The sequence below is a fragment of the Musa acuminata genome, chromosome BXJ1-2 (assembly GCF_036884655.1).
Source record: "Musa acuminata AAA Group cultivar baxijiao chromosome BXJ1-2, Cavendish_Baxijiao_AAA, whole genome shotgun sequence".
In the NCBI taxonomy this organism is placed as follows: Eukaryota; Viridiplantae; Streptophyta; class Magnoliopsida; order Zingiberales; family Musaceae; genus Musa; species Musa acuminata.
Genome location: NC_088328.1, coordinates 27688828 through 27705211, shown reverse-complemented (window position 1 = coordinate 27705211; position 16384 = coordinate 27688828). Strand labels below are relative to the sequence as shown.

The following is a 16384-nucleotide window of genomic DNA, read 5'->3' as shown; positions in this document are numbered from 1 at the left end:
CCACAAGTAAACAACGCTTAACATGCATTTATCACTGAAGTAACTGTCTTCACAATACAAGTACCAAAGCCCATATCTCAGCTTCAAGATTTAGTGTGGTTTATTACATTAGATGCTCAGCTTCAAGATTTTGGCATTACAGATACTTACAGCTGATGTCTATAATCTGATTCATCAAGATCAACCCAGCCATCTTTTTAGGGTTTCTGCAGATGATGGGCAATACAACAGCTTGGGAGTTTTAGGTTGCAATCTGCTTGGAAAGGAGAGAGTTTGACATGTAATTTCTGGCCCTTGATGGCTTTTAGCTCTTCAGCATGAAACTATCAAGAACCTGTAAACACAAACCAAAAGCCTTGTGAGCACATTACAGTAATGGTTGAATTAAAAGTATCAAACAAATGTCTTAAAATTGATGTGATTTGATTAGTCTTTTTGTTTGACAAGGAGAAGAATCAGATCAAGGACTTCCACATGCTGAACCACATGATCATCTCAGGTGCAAGCAAAAGCTACTAGAATTTATTCCACTGTTTACTTCGACTGTCCACCTTGATGGCAATAGCAGAAACTACTATCATTGACTATCCAGTAGATGCAATCAAGAAGTAAAAGGCCATCAGTGAACCAAACGCACATTATGGCAAGGAATTAAACAAACTGGCTCTGATATAGCCGCGTCACAATCTGCAGAATGGCAAGTGCTACTTAAAAACAATCCTCGCACATCCGAGTGAGCCATGAATCAGAAGTGCCACAACTTACAATAAAAAAGTTAACCTTCAAGTATTTTTGAGTCGTAAAACTCATACCCAATTGGGGATTCTTATACTTGGATGAAGATGTTTTGTTTTTCGGTCTGTAAGACCAATTTACATTCATTTGCTAATGATTGGTTTGGAAAAAATATAAGAACTTGTTCTGTTGTCTGCAAGAGCAGCTAAAAAGATTGATGCAAGTATGATAGAGATCTCCATTTTCTGGGAAAAAGGCTTAACTTGTCCTTGATCGTCCTTGATCATAGTGTTGTTTTCCTACAAATCTGATCCAATAAATTTCCAGAATCCTCTTCTGATTAACTACAACCTAAACAGAGCATCAAGAAGTAGAGTGAGATACTAATTTCTTAGGTTCTCTCAAGCAACCGAGCAGATCTTTTGTTGAAAACACCATCAAAGAAACTATCCTCATTGTGATGGCTTCAAAAGTTACGATGAGTCTTTCCATTGCATCAACCAAGATTTTTTTTTCCCTTGATCACCAACTTTTGAATTTATAAAACACCAGTTCTCCAATAAAATATATATTCCTTTTAACGGTAAGACTAAGCTTCCTTTCAGCCAGTGAATGACGATATGATACTCTAAATATAAGACGAAATCAAACAGACTGGCTAATGCATGTTCCCCTTGTAATTTGCATAATGACAAGTCCACTGATAGAATACAATTGGATGAAATAAGATATTTTTTTTTTATGTTCAATATCTATTTAATTTGATAAATTACTGGTACTCCATGAAAGATTGTTTGTGGTTCTTCCTAATTCAAACACTCCATATCAATCAGTGAGCAACAATATGATTATGTATCAAATAGGAAATTAAGCACCCTTGTTGGAGCACAGCCACGATGCAATCTGTGTCAAGTCCTACAATAAAACATCAACAACATATTCAAGAAAAGAACTCTCATTTAAAATTGATCAACCAGTGCAGAATGGTAATATCTTGTGTGAAGAACATACTGGTCTTGTAATCAAGATTATATTGCTATGCAGCAGAGTTGGAGAAAGAGAAAAACACAGCTATTCCAATGGTCATGAACTGAAAGGGATCATACTCACATATCAAAGGTTGCAACTTTTGCAGTGTCACAACTCCAAGGCGATGCAATGAGCAATAGATGATCCCTTTGGGGCATCCAAGACCACAGGCTCCTGCCACAGTAGTGATCCCTGCAATTTGCCATCTGTAGTCTTCGAGACTTCGATTCCAGCCCACTCAATCACCATCTCCTTGTTTCCACTAGCCAAGTCCTTCCCTTCCCACACCAAGCACAGCAATCCTCCCAGGTTCGCTAATGTCGCCCCGCACAGGAACTTGGGCAGCTCCTTCTCCATCCCCTCGACCTGCTTCCACTCGTTGGATTCCAGGTCATAACCCCTTATCTTCCCCAGGAAATCATAGGAGTAGAGTATCCCTCCCACCGCCGCGGCCCTCCCCCTCCACCCGTTGTCGAGTACTGGTGGCACAGGACCCCACCTGGCCTCCCCGGCCGGCGCCGCCGGGTCGTACACAACTCCTCCCCGATCCGCCACCGTGAGGATCCTGCCCCCGAGGACGGCGCACCCGTGCATCCACTTCTCTCGGATGAGCGGTGGGCTGGGGACGACGGCCCATCCCCCTCCAGTGGGGCCGGTGGCAGGGTCTAGGGACTCGGCCCAGGCGTCGGCCGGGGGGAGGCAGCCGCCAATGGCGTAGATGCGGCCACCGAGCACGGCAGCGGCGGCAAATTCGCGGGCGGCCGACATGCGGGGAACGAGGGACCAGCGGCGGAGGCGGGCGTCGAGCACCTGTACTGCAGGGGAGGGGACGCCAGCGACGGAGCCGCCGAGGAGGAAGAGCGCGGGGCCGAGGGCAGCGCAGGCCGATCCGATAGCGGGGAGGGGCGGCGGTGGGAGGCGGAGTGGGGGCGGCGACTTCTTCCCGCTCCGGCGGAGGAGGGGGTCGAGGAGGAACCAGGGGGATTGGTCGGTGGGGGAGCGGAGATTGAGAGCGAGAACGGGGGGGTCAGTGACGGCAAGGTGGGACCGGACGGCCGAGAGGAGCGGGGAGCGGAGGAGGGAGCGCCAGGATCGCGAGACGAGGGCGAGGGCCGGGTGGTGGGATCGGGGAACCCGCGCGATGCACCGCACCGCGATGTCGTCCGGGAGGTCGGGGATGAAGCCCCCGGCGGCGGCAGAAGCGGCGGAGACATCCGAGGGGTCCGTCATGCTCACCCGGCGGACGGGAGCAGTCCGAGGTCCGGGACGAGAGGAACGGATCGGAATCTAACTCGAGCTGTGTTAGGTGTCGGGGAGGACGATGATGATGGGGGGTTAGGTTACGGTGTGAGAGACGCCCGAATTGTAACGCTTCGAGGCACGAGTCACCCAGGCAACGCGTACTCAAACTTCCATCTCGTTCTCGGAGAAACGACAGCGAGTAAAATGTGGCCCCCCCCTTTATCCACCAACGGGAGAAGAACTTCCGGTGTTTGCTAGCTCGATGAACGAGACCATGCCAGATTAACGACTTATGTTACGAATCTAGTAACTATCGCAGAAGGTGTCTTTGGTATTTCCCTGGACTTAGTAATTCTATTATGCATCTTATTGGGAGAATATTATTGATGAATTATTATTTAATAAATATTATTCGTGTGACACTAAGTTAAAAAAAGAAGATAAAATTTATTTCTTATCAATCTAACCATATATAATATTATTTAATAAATATTATAGAATGCCTTTACTCGTACGTGAAAAAGAGATTAAATTGAGATTGTTAAAAATGGTTAAAAGTTATCATATCAAAAATATTTCACCTAATATATCATCTCTTCACTATCAAATATAAAAGTTTACTTTTAACATAGTTAAAAAATTATCTATGATCGCACACATTTATCTTAGGTTATTAATTTAAATATTGGAGGGATCAACTCGAGAAACCTTTCTCGACCTCGATATTCATGTTAAGTGGTATCTCAAACAACCCTATGCACACAAGTTTGAATCATGTTAGATTAATGCAGATGTCAATAACATATTCCTGTAATATTTTTGTCATTATGAGGATTTAATGTCATAAGAATGCTTGTTTTACAATCATCTTAATGAATGCTCGAGCGAAGAGGCTTTGTCTCCGATATACAATGCTTTCATCCAAGGAGATCAGCTGCCACTCTTTTTGCATATTATTCATCAACTTCAATGCAAATTCCAATGTGATATTGATGCTTATTCAATAACCCGAGTCTCTTATCCCTAGGGATAGCCTCGAGCCACATCATCATCCTCGCTAATAAATTTTTAAACCTCACTCAGCAAATATAAATGCTAACAAGTTGATATAAGTTGTTACTCTACTTTTGCCCTAATTGGTCTAATAAGCGATGTCACCAACTTAATCGCAATCCCTAACTCCACCGTCATGGCACCTATCGAAATTTCCCGACCCGAAGTGGGCGCCGACATCTCAAAAACATCCGAGTTCTATCGAACCACGGACCAAGGGGGCACTCCGATCCATAATCATGGAATTCAGTGGATCATATCACCCTCACTCTACCCCACTTGAATCCAAGACCTAATTAGTGGATTCGATGGAGGATTTTCTATGAATCCAATTATAATAGAAAGTTTGACATTTGGAGGAGATGTGATGAGAGTTCCAACGATAAAAAAGAGAGGTGTTGGTTGATCCCATATCAGGTCGATTGTTATTTACCCAGAAAATCCAAAAGGGATCAATTCTAGTGAATTTTCATCTTCCATCCTTGCAAGTGTTTGATGATAGTATTGACCCGATGGAATATATTGTAACATTCTGAAGATTGTCGATAGGGGTTGGGTCTCCTTAAGACTCTACTTTGACAATAAGTACTAGGCTTCTCCTCTCTCTCTTTCTCTTTAGCCCATCTATTTTGTTCTGAAGATTATCAATTATAAGAAATTACTAATTAATAACAGAGCCAATGTCCCATATGCAGTCGAGAATGGTTATGACATGATGATGACGTTACAAGTTAAAGACAAAAGGGTTAGCAATGATATAATAACAAGATATTAAATGGGTTAGCCATGACTTGGCTTACTAATAATTCATTATGATAGTTTGTGTCAAGCAAAACCTCTAAGAAGGAATGATAAATTTGCTTTGCTATTTTAGAGCACAAAGACCCTTGGTAGTATTGCTCTAGGACGCCAATGTTGCTCCATATTTTTTGTGATTCTTGTTGGCCCTTCCATCTTAGCTGTAGTGGTGCATCTAGATTTGAGTTTGACAAGTCGACTATCTTCAAAGCTATGAAGGACAAGGACCTGCCCTTACATAGGTCAAAAAATAACCTTTATCTTGCTTATCTCGCTCCTCTTCTTCCCGAGGAAGATCTTGAGCTTTGGGAGCCCTTTGAAAACGTTGGTACTTTGAGGGTAAGAGATCCTTTATTCAGTTCCTCTTTAGAAATCTACTCTACATAGGGTTCCTCAGCCCATAAAAAATGGGACACCTTCTTCATGACCTTTTTCTTCATTAGTTGATTGGTGATAAAAGGATGGTCAGATCGAGTCGGGGGTGACACCTCATGTGACGAATTACGAACAGACAGGGGAGGAGCCAAAGAAGCCACCATTGTACTCGAAGAGAAACTAGCTTCCCTTCTCCTTAATGCTCGAAGATTTAAACCTACATGAGATTGAAGTCATGAGGTTGCATAAGTTAATTTCTCAAAGTGCAAAAAGAAGTGAGAATGGGGGATGGGGTGCAAAAAGATCCATACCCTAAGAAGTTGAGTTGAGATCCACATCAATCAACAATTTCTTATCTATTTTCCTAGTTGCCTTAGAAGAAGAGAGTATATCTTTCAACCCAAGCACTTGATCTATCTCTTAATCCGACAAAAAGGAAAGTTTGTTGTTTATAAAGTGTGCAGACCAAGTGAGATTGAACCCCTAATCCCAACCTATACCTACAAGGAAAAAGTATTCTTTCCGACCCTTATTATTGGAAGGGGCACTACTAACTTTGAAACTCTTCTAAGTAGCCAAGTAGTAGTCATTTTTTGCCTTACATAATCGAAAGCAAGCTTATGGATAATAATACAGATATGGTAGCACTCCCTAATAAACATTATCAAATAGTACCATAATTTGGGTATCATCTGTGGTGGTAATATCTTCCACTATTGGAGGCAAAGCATAATCACTAGGTGGAGTGAAAAACAAAATCCTACCTCTAAAGTGTTAGAAGATAAATAAAAGAGCATAAACATTAGGTCATATGGATAATAATTAGATCAAGGGACTTGCACCTAGAACCTGATTGAGATGAAGTACATAGTCTACAAGTGATCCAGGAGTCATGTGTTTATCATTAAATCTCTATCATATATGTTTTTTCATAAACTTTAAATCCCAAAGAATCTTCGAATTCACTAAGAGTGACTATCCCAATGAAGGAGAGGTCAAAACTTCTTCTGCTCTTAGGTTGTCCGAGGATGAAGTACCAATCTTCTTGGGCATTTTACGATCATGAGATTGAGAGGAGCTTGTGCGAGAAAGAAAATGTATTCTGATTCTGCAAAGGCAAAAGAAGGTCATCAGGATCAAGGTTTGGAAGGTTGAGATATTAGAGAACTAACATATTTTGAGGATAAGACACCCAAGAACCCACCCACCTTTAAAAAATAAACCAAAGATCAACTCATATTGAAGAAAAGAACTAAAATTAAAAAAGAAAAAACTCATAAAGGAGACTACAAAAGGCTCAAATAAGAGAATGAGCCTTATCCCCATGACTAAAGGAGATTAATATGGAGGAAATCAATCTATCTCCTCTTATTTTAAAGACAAGTGTTCCTTCAGGATGAATTTGAAGAAATGTTAATTAATGAAGGAGTATCTCAATAAGCGTAAAAGTGATTGATGTACGAAGACCATCTCGGAAAGCATGAAATAAAACTCATAACTATGAGATACATAAGGTAAAATATATCCAAGGCATGTAAGTTAAGTAAAACTCGACCTACATAGGAAGAAACCTGTCATAATGGGAGGCACAAGACAAAATGTACCCAAGATGTATGACAGTAAAACTCAACTTGCATAAGAAGAAACTCGCAACGATGAAAGACACAAGATAAAATATGTTTGAGGTATATGAGTCGACAAAACCCAACCCATATAAGAATAAACCTGTCATGACATAATGCATAAGATAAAATATGCCCAAAGCACGTGAGTCAAGAAAACCTATCCCACTTAAAAAGACCTCTGAAAGGAATAGGTTAGACTAGCTCAAGAAAGTCCAACCCACTTAAAATAATGCTTACTTGAGATATGAATGTCGAGAAAACCCAACCCCCTCAAGGCTAGCACGATGCGGAGAGGTTGTGAGCCGACCCCCTCTCCACTCGAGGTGGGTTGGATGGGGCGTCGAACCCTTCTCTACTTGAGTAGATTAGTCGGGCATTGACCCCCTCTAACCAAGGTGGGCTAATTGGGCACTAACCCTCTCTTTGTCTAAGTCAAGTAGGTTGGCCGTTAACCTCTCCCTTTGACCAAGGTGGAGGAGTCAAGCATCGATCCCCTTTTAAATGGTGGTAGGTGGGTCGAGCACCGATCATGATGGAGGGATCAAGCGTTGCCCCTTCTTTCGACCAAGGTGGATGCATCAAGCATTGGCCCCTTCTTCGCCCTAGGTGGGTTGGTCGATTGCTGACCCCCTCTTCACCCTAGGCAAGTAGGTCGAGCATCGATCTCCACCTTTGTATAAGGTTGAGAGGTCGAGTGCCAACCCCCTCTCTGCTCGAGGTGGGCTAATTGAGACACGTCGATCGTCTTACTACTCAAGGTGGGGAGGATAAGCTCCTAGCTCTCCTTTTTGGGTGTGCTCGAGGTACAATGGTTGGACACCTTTGCTTCACCTCAAAGAATTGATCAAAGGGGTCAGATGGGTCCTAAATATTATAGTTTAAAATTCTCACCAAAGAGCTCTCGAAATATGCTTAGGAGATATGAGAATAGGGGAATAAATGTTAAAGAAAATATTATCGACCAACTATTATTTGATATATGTCCTTTACGTGACATCCATGTTGGAAGAAAGAGAAAAATTATTCCTCGCTAATTTGTCTATATGGACATGGGCTATATTTGCCATTGTCATCTATATGGAAAAGAGGTCAAATTAAGATAGTTAAAGATAGTTAAATGCTATCTTTAAAGAATATTTCATAGAATATATCATCCCTTTATTATTAGGTATAAAATATTACTTTTAACATAGTCGTTCACTTTTTATCATTGACAACTACACTTGTTTACTTGGGGTTACTAGTTTAGATGTTGGAGCGATCAATTTAGAAAATCTCTCTCAACTTCAATCTCTATATAGATGACACAACGAACAATTTTCTCGAGAGCTTGATATTTTCACCTCTGAGAATTTATTTGGGAGCTTAGTATTTTTACCTTGGCATCTTAAACAATTCTACGGATACGAGTCTAAACCATATCGGGTTGACTTGAATATCAACAATGTCTTCCCATAATACATAATCGAGAGAAGTTAGATAATCTATGCCTTATTCTTTTACACGTAGCAAAACTCCCAAGAAAATATTTTGTTTTATTTCTTTATCACCTGTTATATGTATCAACATATAGAATGTAAAGTTTGCACTATTACCCGTCCGAGAAACATATATAAACATATAAATAGACAAACAAGTAAATGAAATATTTATTATACGTATTTAAATTTGTATTCCTCTCTCAATTGCGTCGATTACATGACCAAGCCTACGTGGCAGGGTAGAGTGGCCCCCACCTCCCCCTTTGACCTGTCCTCCCTGACGCCCTATTTCGTCACTCACTACACATACGCCTACGGCCACCCACTGCCACACCCACATATTTTAAAGGCTCGTCTCACTACGCTAATGCTTCGTTCTCCGCCTTAAAGTTTGACCCGAGCTTGTTTGACCAATATCAGAACACCGTGCGAAGCATGACACAGGAAACTCTAATTACAACGAGCAAAGTAGCGTCGCTGTCGCCAAAATGAGGACGGCTGACATCATGTTTGGCTTCAAATGAGTATCCAAGTCCTGTTCCTTGCATAATAATAGACAACAGATCCAGTTCGCCCTCCCTGCTAACTCAGATGAAAGCTCCTAAACGAGATGAGAACAAAATAAAGGCGGAGAGGAGGAGAAGGGCAGACCCAGAGCTCGCCGTCGAGATCTTCGCTTCAATCCCTCGTCGTCGCCCTTAGATCTCCGACTCGGTCGCCTCCGACGCGCTACGCGTTCAATTCTGGTTCCCCCTGCGGTCTTCTCGCGAGGAATGGTGGAGGATTCCGACTTCTCGAGAGGTCATAATCTCTAGGGTTCTTCCGCTGGAGCTGTGGATGGTTTCGCAGGTGCCGTTGCCTTAGGAGGAGCGCGGATCTTTCGTTGGGGAAATGGCAGCGGTGGAGCGGGAGCTGATGTTGCGTGGGTCCATCTGGTTCCTGCTGGTGTTCAATCCCTTCTCTTGGGTTCGTGGCAATATGGAAGGTAAGCGGTGCTCTTTCCTTGGACTCTCGTGCGGGTTTGGATGCTTGACAATTTTGGAGCTTTCAGAGATCTAACAGTTCTGTGCTGCGTGAGATCGTAGGGGAGTGATTTGTATGTGTAGGAAAAAAGTCATAAAATTCTATAAGATCTTCCTTCCTTCCGTCGTCCGTTTTCTCGTGCAAGTTCATCTGATGGAGAAATAGTGAATGATTCCCTTGTGTATCAGCGTCTACCGGATTTGGAAAGGGACCGCTGGCATGGTTGGAAGTCCAAACTTGGCAGGTCTTTTTGTCCATTTGGATACTTCCATTTTTTTGGGTTTGGACTTAGTGGAGTTAGGAGAAACAATTGGTTATTGCAGTTGTAAATTAAGGATTATTTTCTTGCTTTATAGAGTGCAATCAATTGCACATGAAGGAAAAGGAACAAATATAATAGTGGTTTGGTAGTTATTTTGAAAATTTTCTTTTTTCTTTCTTGCTAGTGATTTTGATCAATTTCCAAGTTTTCAGTTTGTAGGTCATCCTCTGGTTGTGGTTAACGTACCTGATTCGTAAATGGTAGACGCTTCACCTGTGTGGCACGGTCTGCTGTTTTTAGAAGGGTCGTGACATAGTTGGTTGAATAATCAATATCCTAAATTGTCAGGTCCTTTTTGTCCACTTGGATTCTTTTTTTTCTTAGCATTAACTTCTAGAGTTAGGATTTTATGACTGTGATTGTATCTCAAGTGTTAGTTTCTTTTTTTTGGGTTATGAGATCAACTTTCCAGTCAAATCAATATAAAAAAGTTTGGAAGACATTGAATTGTTGTTTTGAGAGGAAGCTTCTTTCATGATAGTAATTTTTTATTTCTCTTCAATTTCTGATTTGTAAGGGAAAAATATATGTAATATGTGTGATAATCAATATTAGAAAACAGTGTTGTATCTTGAACTGTCCCTTTTGTCTTTCAAAAACAGTAGTGAGATGATCCATTTTCCTATCTGTACTTTGTAACCTTCAGGGGTATTAAGTTATAATCTTATTATCTTGGCCTAATGGACCATCTAGCTTGGGCCAAAATTGGAATCATTGAGTTGTGCCTAGGTTTTCAGTTTTGTCATGTCCCTATTTGTCAATTTATTGGATACCACTTGAAACATAGATAGCTGGTTCTTTGTTATAGTTGATGTTCGCTCAGTTGACAATGTATGTTAGAGGAGCTGATGCTCAAAAAAAGTAACCACAATAAGATATGGGAGTAGTTTCAGGAAATTTGGTTTTTAGTCATGCTTGCTAAAGCCATGTTACAAGTTGTTTGATATTGATGCATAGTATATCTAAGAAAAGCGCATCAAACAGAAAAGATACTTTTTACTTTTTCTGAGAAAACATAGAGGAGAAAGGGGTTAGGTATATGAGATGTTGAATTATCAATTTAACACAATGAGGTATAGCAGGATAAGGTTTCATTATTATCTATAGACTTGTGATGAAGTTTACAAGTTTTAATGCAGATCTTGTTATGGTATGCAGATTTTGAGGTTTAATTTCCCTTTGCCCTTTGATAAGCTGATGACTTGAATAGCCTAGTGGTAGGTTACAATGTGGGAAAAAATGCATGATGCATTGTAAGATTGATGTAGAATTCAAGAAAAGAAGTTTTAAATAAACTGAAAGAGAGATTTTAATTTTTATTTGTCATTGAATGGAAGAGCCAATAAACCATACGGCATGGAATTCAACCCAGTTTATAGCTGGTGCATGCTTCCTATGGTGGACAATTAAGCAGCTTTAACTTCAGACAGAGAAAAAGCTTTGAAACCAGAAGTTGCTAATTCTTGTATTAGGTTTTCTGTCTTGTTCTAGTTAAGCTTTTGCTAAACATCCAGTAAAACTGAACGAATGTGTTTGTTTTCTTGAAACAAACAACTGTGTCTTTATCCATGGTGGAAATTTCTTGTTGTGGATGTTTTTCTCATAATAAAAAGGACCGTTTTTTGGCTTATAATGCCTCTTGTATGATCAGAATGTGCATTCAATCTCTTTTATTTACTAGAAACTACTGAAAAGTGTAGGAACATCAGTAAAATCATTATCCACAAAAAAATTCTTGGAAGAGTTGCGGATTTGTGGAATTCAATACTACACATGTGATAATCTTTTAAAGTGGGAACACATGACCAATTTTGCATCTCTATGAATTTTCTGTTAGCTCAACGATGCATGTGTCATTCTGTGACTAATATTTTTCCTACTTGTTCTCATTCCACTCGACTTTGCTTGAAAAAACACAAGCATGCAAGTTTCTACTAGGTCCGTCTGTAACCGCTTCTTTACTCTCAAAAATACATATAATGGTTGTAGTTTTATCTATATTTTCTTGTCACATGCTCAAGTCTGGTGTCAACAGGTGATGCATTGCACAATCTCAAGACCAACTTAAATGATCCCAATAATGTGCTACAAAGCTGGGACCCAACTTTGGTAAATCCATGTACATGGTTCCATGTCACGTGCAATAATGACAATAGTGTTATTAGAGTGTAAGTGTGCCCATCTCTCTTTTCTTGGCATTTGTCAGTGTGGACTGTGGAACCCAATTAATTGACCATGTTCATTTTTCTATAGTGATCTTGGAAATGCTCAGCTGTCTGGTACTTTGGTCCCTCAACTAGGTCTTCTGAAAAATCTACAATATCTGTAAGTTCTGCATTAGGTTTTCAGCATCTTCTCAAATTTTTTATTGTAGATTGATGGAGCGGTTGAATGGATCAATGTCTTAAGCTCATTGTTCTACTTTATGAAATACTTCTTTTGCAAATAGTTTAAATGTTCTTGAGTCTTGACATCCAATTTTGTCATATTTTTTGTTAGATAGCAAAATTTATTGATATAGGAATAACGAAATACAGGATGTATGATTACTCTGGTTCTTCTGTTGTGTTGTTTGCATAGAATGTACTTCCTTTCAACCTCACTTCTTAATAGCATAAATGTTTTTTAACTGTTTATCGACGGGCATACCCTAAACCAGTAGTCTTTCTTATGCAGCACTATTGTGCTGTATTTGAGGCATGTTCTAACTATGAATCATCTAGTGGTTCTAGTTACAATAATTTCAGGCTTTGATGCTTGTTTTGCAGTTTACTAAATTATCCTATATTTCCAATGACAGGGAACTTTACAGCAACAACATCAGTGGGACTATACCTAATGACCTTGGAAATCTGACGAACTTGGTCAGTTTGGATCTTTATCTAAACAGCTTCACTGGTGAAATTCCTGATTCACTGGGGAAGCTAACAAAGTTGCGATTCCTGTAAGATTTGTTCCACCCAGAATAAAGTTCCTCTTGTTTTGTATACATTTTATTCTCAATTTAAACTACCTGTAATTGTTCATCTCGCTAACGTTTTGCTTTTCTATCATGTCTAGTTATTCCACTTATCTATTTAAATATGCTCATCTTAATGCTAGTAACTTTCTGGGTAGTTTTGTAAATGCCGATTATTCAAAAAGTATACCAGGCTTTACAATGTCCTTTTTTATATAATAAATCTAAGATGTCAAAAATTTTAAGGAGTTGTTAAGATACTGAAGCGTCAAATAATTATGAAGTCACCCAGGAAGCTGAACCCCTACCCTTGAAGAAGAGTATCCTGCATGGTTTTATGAAGCTTCAGTAAATAATGCATTATATTGTTGATACCAAGTTTTTCCCCTACTAATTTGTATGTTTTTTCTTTTGAGGCAATTTTCTTTTACATTTGATTATTTTGAAATTTTTGTTGAAGGATAGTCGGCTTAACAATAATAGTCTGTCGGGTCATATTCCTCAGTCCTTGACTAATATCACGGCACTCCAAGTTCTGTAAGTTGATTCAATCCTTCTATGTTATATAACAACTGTCTAAATTAATTTTAATGCCACTATCCAATGTTGACTTTGTTTTGTCAATAAATATACAGGGATTTGTCAAATAACAACCTGTCAGGAGAAGTCCCATCTACTGGGTCCTTCTCATTATTCACTCCAATCAGGTGCTCTTGAGTTTTGATAAAATTGTAAATAGCTTTGCTTATTAAATTGCCACTATTATTGCTGATTGTATGTTGTATTTATGCAGTTTTGCTAACAACCCTCTCTTATGTGGCCCGGGAACAACAACGGCTTGTCCTGGTGCTCCTCCCTTATCTCCACCACCTCCATTTGTTCCTCCAACACCACCCTCATCCCAAGGTAATTATGCCAATAGTTTCTGCTCACTGAAGCTTACTTTAGTAATTTTCTGGTGACTTTAACTTTCATCATAGGCAAATTTGATGTGTTCCTTTGTTCTTCTCTGAGTGGTATACTACGGCAAAAACAGATTAAAACAGATTTCTTTTAAATTCTGTTTTCCCACTTCTTTTTTTTTCATCCATCTAAAAAGGGGTTTGTTGGAAAGTTCTTGCTTCAGTCTGTGTGTAGAGGCTTCAAGATAGACATGATAGGGCCTGCAGCAGGACAAGGTTATTGATGCTGTGTTGCTTTGAAGCACATAGATTTTATCTTATGCTACTTAGTTTATAATATACTTCATCATGTGGAAATGAATGTTATTGGGACCACCCATTTGTCTGGAAGTAGGCTGGTAGCTTTTGACAAGATACAACTTGGAGGATGCTTTTCAGATTATGTACTCTTAGATGCTTTATTCCATGGGTGTTAGACAGTGAATAGATTATAGGTTTTCTCATGTATGAAATATAAAGGTTGTTAAATGTCATTTTACAGGAAGTAGTGCGTCTAGCACCGGAGCAATAGCTGGGGGAGTTGCTGCAGGTGCTGCTTTGCTTTTTGCTGCCCCTGCTATAATGTTTGCATGGTGGCGGCGCCGTAAGCCACAAGAACATTTCTTTGATGTGCCTGGTTAGTATCTAAGAACTAAATGTACTCCTGTTGCTGCCATTGTGAAACTTAATATTCCATTATTGTGTGCAGCTGAAGAGGACCCAGAAGTTCATTTGGGTCAGCTTAAAAGATTTTCTCTCCGAGAATTACAAGTTGCAACTGATAACTTTAGCAACAAGAACATTCTGGGAAGAGGAGGATTTGGGAAAGTATATAAAGGACGGCTTGCAGATGGTTCACTTGTTGCAGTAAAAAGGCTAAAAGAAGAACGGACTCCAGGTGGAGAACTTCAGTTCCAAACAGAAGTTGAGATGATTAGCATGGCTGTGCATCGAAACTTACTTAGGCTCCGTGGATTTTGTATGACACCTACTGAACGGTTACTTGTGTATCCTTATATGGCTAACGGAAGTGTTGCGTCACGCTTGAGAGGTATTTGTCAATCATTTATGACTTCACTTATTGCTTTTGGGAACTTCAAAGTTCAGCTACATCAATCATAATTCTAAAAATGCTTCGAGGAAGTTACTAGGGAACTACGTTCTTACAATATTTTATGTTTATTTGTAGAGCGTCCACCATCTGAGCCACCACTTGAATGGGCAACTAGACGAAAGATTGCATTGGGTTCTGCAAGAGGGCTGTCCTACTTGCACGATCATTGTGATCCTAAAATTATTCATCGTGATGTTAAAGCTGCAAATATATTATTGGATGAGGACTTTGAGGCTGTTGTTGGAGACTTCGGCTTGGCAAAATTAATGGACTACAAGGACACCCATGTTACAACTGCTGTCCGTGGAACTATCGGACATATAGCTCCAGAATACTTGTCAACTGGAAAATCCTCAGAGAAGACTGATGTTTTTGGCTATGGGATCATGCTTTTGGAACTGATTACAGGGCAAAGAGCATTTGACCTTGCTCGGCTTGCAAATGATGATGATGTTATGTTGCTTGACTGGGTAAGCCTCAAATCTTATTCCCATTAATAATCTATGATGTACACGCTAGTCAATTAAATTTTACAGTGTGTTTTAGTCTGGTACTTATTTTTAGAATAGACCTGTTTGAGGGCAGCTCTTTTTCTGGTGCTATTGGTTGCTTGGAAACTGGACATATGGATCATGTGCTCATGTAGCCTCTAGCAACTAAGATAATAAGGTTAAGAGGATAGACGATGATTCTCGTCCATGTGTTGGATTTAGCAAGAGGCACCAATTTCTCGGCCATTGCATATATCAAAGTTATGCCGTAGATATATCTGGTGAGAATATTGGTCTGTCTTAGGCTGGTATATGATAACCTATTACATCTCAGAATGGCAATGTATAAATAACTTAATGACTATATAAAATGAAAAGGGAAATAGTACTTGGTATAAATTTGTCATCTAGCATTTTCTACGCGTAAGGCATCAAGTACTTATATGCGTTGTTTTCAGGTAAAAGGATTGCTGAAAGAGAAGAAGCTGGAAATGTTGGTTGATCCTGATCTGCAGAATGATTATGTGGAGGTTGAAGTGGAATCTCTCATCCAAGTGGCATTGCTGTGCACGCAGGGCTCCCCAATGGAACGGCCAAAAATGTCAGAAGTGGTGAGGATGCTCGAAGGCGATGGTCTTGCCGAGAGATGGGAGGAATGGCAAAAGGTCGACGTGGTACGACAAGATGAGTTGGCCCCACGTCATCTCAACAATGATTGGATTTTAGACTCGACTGACAACCTTCGTCCAGAAGTATTATCAGGACCAAGATGACCGCATCATGAAATTGCTCCAAACCATCTGAAGATGATCTCTTTCTCTATGCATGTCATGTTTTTTGAACCCCATTAGACAATCCCAAGTGAGCTAAAAGTCATGTATATTAATCGATGGGGCCATTTTATCATTGTGTTATCAGTTAGTGTGTATAATTTTTTTTCTAGTAAGACCATGTCACAAATCCCTTCTTGCAAGTGGCAGATTGGATCCTCTGCTATGTTGACATGTACTAACTCAAGCTTTCGTTGTCAATAAATTGAATGCTAGTCGAAGTTTGTTGTCTGTTAGACATTTTCATCGAAAAGTGTTATCGTGTTCATGAAACACAAATCATATCATAGCCTATATGATCGCTGATATCGCGTAGATTCCTTCATATATGTCATTATTGTTTATGTTCAGATTTTAGAACGCTCT

The 16384-nt window shown here is 40.0% G+C and overlaps 2 protein-coding genes across 2 annotated transcripts; one reads left to right on the top strand and one right to left on the bottom strand.

Annotated features, from left to right (window-relative positions):
- Positions 1-7: 7 nt before the first annotated feature.
- LOC135606975 (F-box/kelch-repeat protein SKIP6-like) lies at positions 8-3109 on the bottom strand. The gene is made up of 2 exons (XM_065098384.1): positions 1846-3109; positions 8-334 (listed from the first exon to the last, which is right to left on the bottom strand). Exon 1 carries the CDS (start codon positions 2992-2994, stop codon positions 1873-1875), a length of 1122 nt encoding a protein of 373 aa, XP_064954456.1. The 5' UTR covers positions 2995-3109; the 3' UTR covers positions 8-334; positions 1846-1872.
- A 5791-nt stretch (positions 3110-8900) lies between these two features.
- Positions 8901-16249, top strand: LOC135606933 (LRR receptor kinase BAK1-like). The gene is made up of 11 exons (XM_065098319.1): positions 8901-9323; positions 11719-11851; positions 11937-12008; positions 12484-12627; positions 13108-13179; positions 13278-13349; positions 13436-13548; positions 14086-14220; positions 14293-14634; positions 14773-15167; positions 15647-16249. The coding sequence occupies exons 1-11, from the start codon at positions 9230-9232 to the stop codon at positions 15959-15961; spliced, it is 1887 nt and encodes a 628-aa protein (XP_064954391.1). The 5' UTR covers positions 8901-9229; the 3' UTR covers positions 15962-16249.
- The last annotated feature ends 135 nt before the right edge of the window (positions 16250-16384 follow it).

Bases quoted from the DNA above. Each gene is read 5' to 3' on its own strand.
- LOC135606975 (XM_065098384.1), bottom strand. From the start codon at position 2,994: ATGACGGACCCCTCGGATGTCTCCGCCGCTTCTGCCGCCGCCGGGGGC.
- LOC135606933 (XM_065098319.1), top strand. From the start codon at position 9,230: ATGGCAGCGGTGGAGCGGGAGCTGATGTTGCGTGGGTCCATCTGGTTC. The intron at 13,350-13,435 runs GTGCTCTTGAGT...GTATTTATGCAG, and splicing joins TCATTATTCACTCCAATCAG to TTTTGCTAACAACCCTCTCT. The intron at 14,635-14,772 runs GTATTTGTCAAT...GTTTATTTGTAG, and splicing joins TGTTGCGTCACGCTTGAGAG to AGCGTCCACCATCTGAGCCA.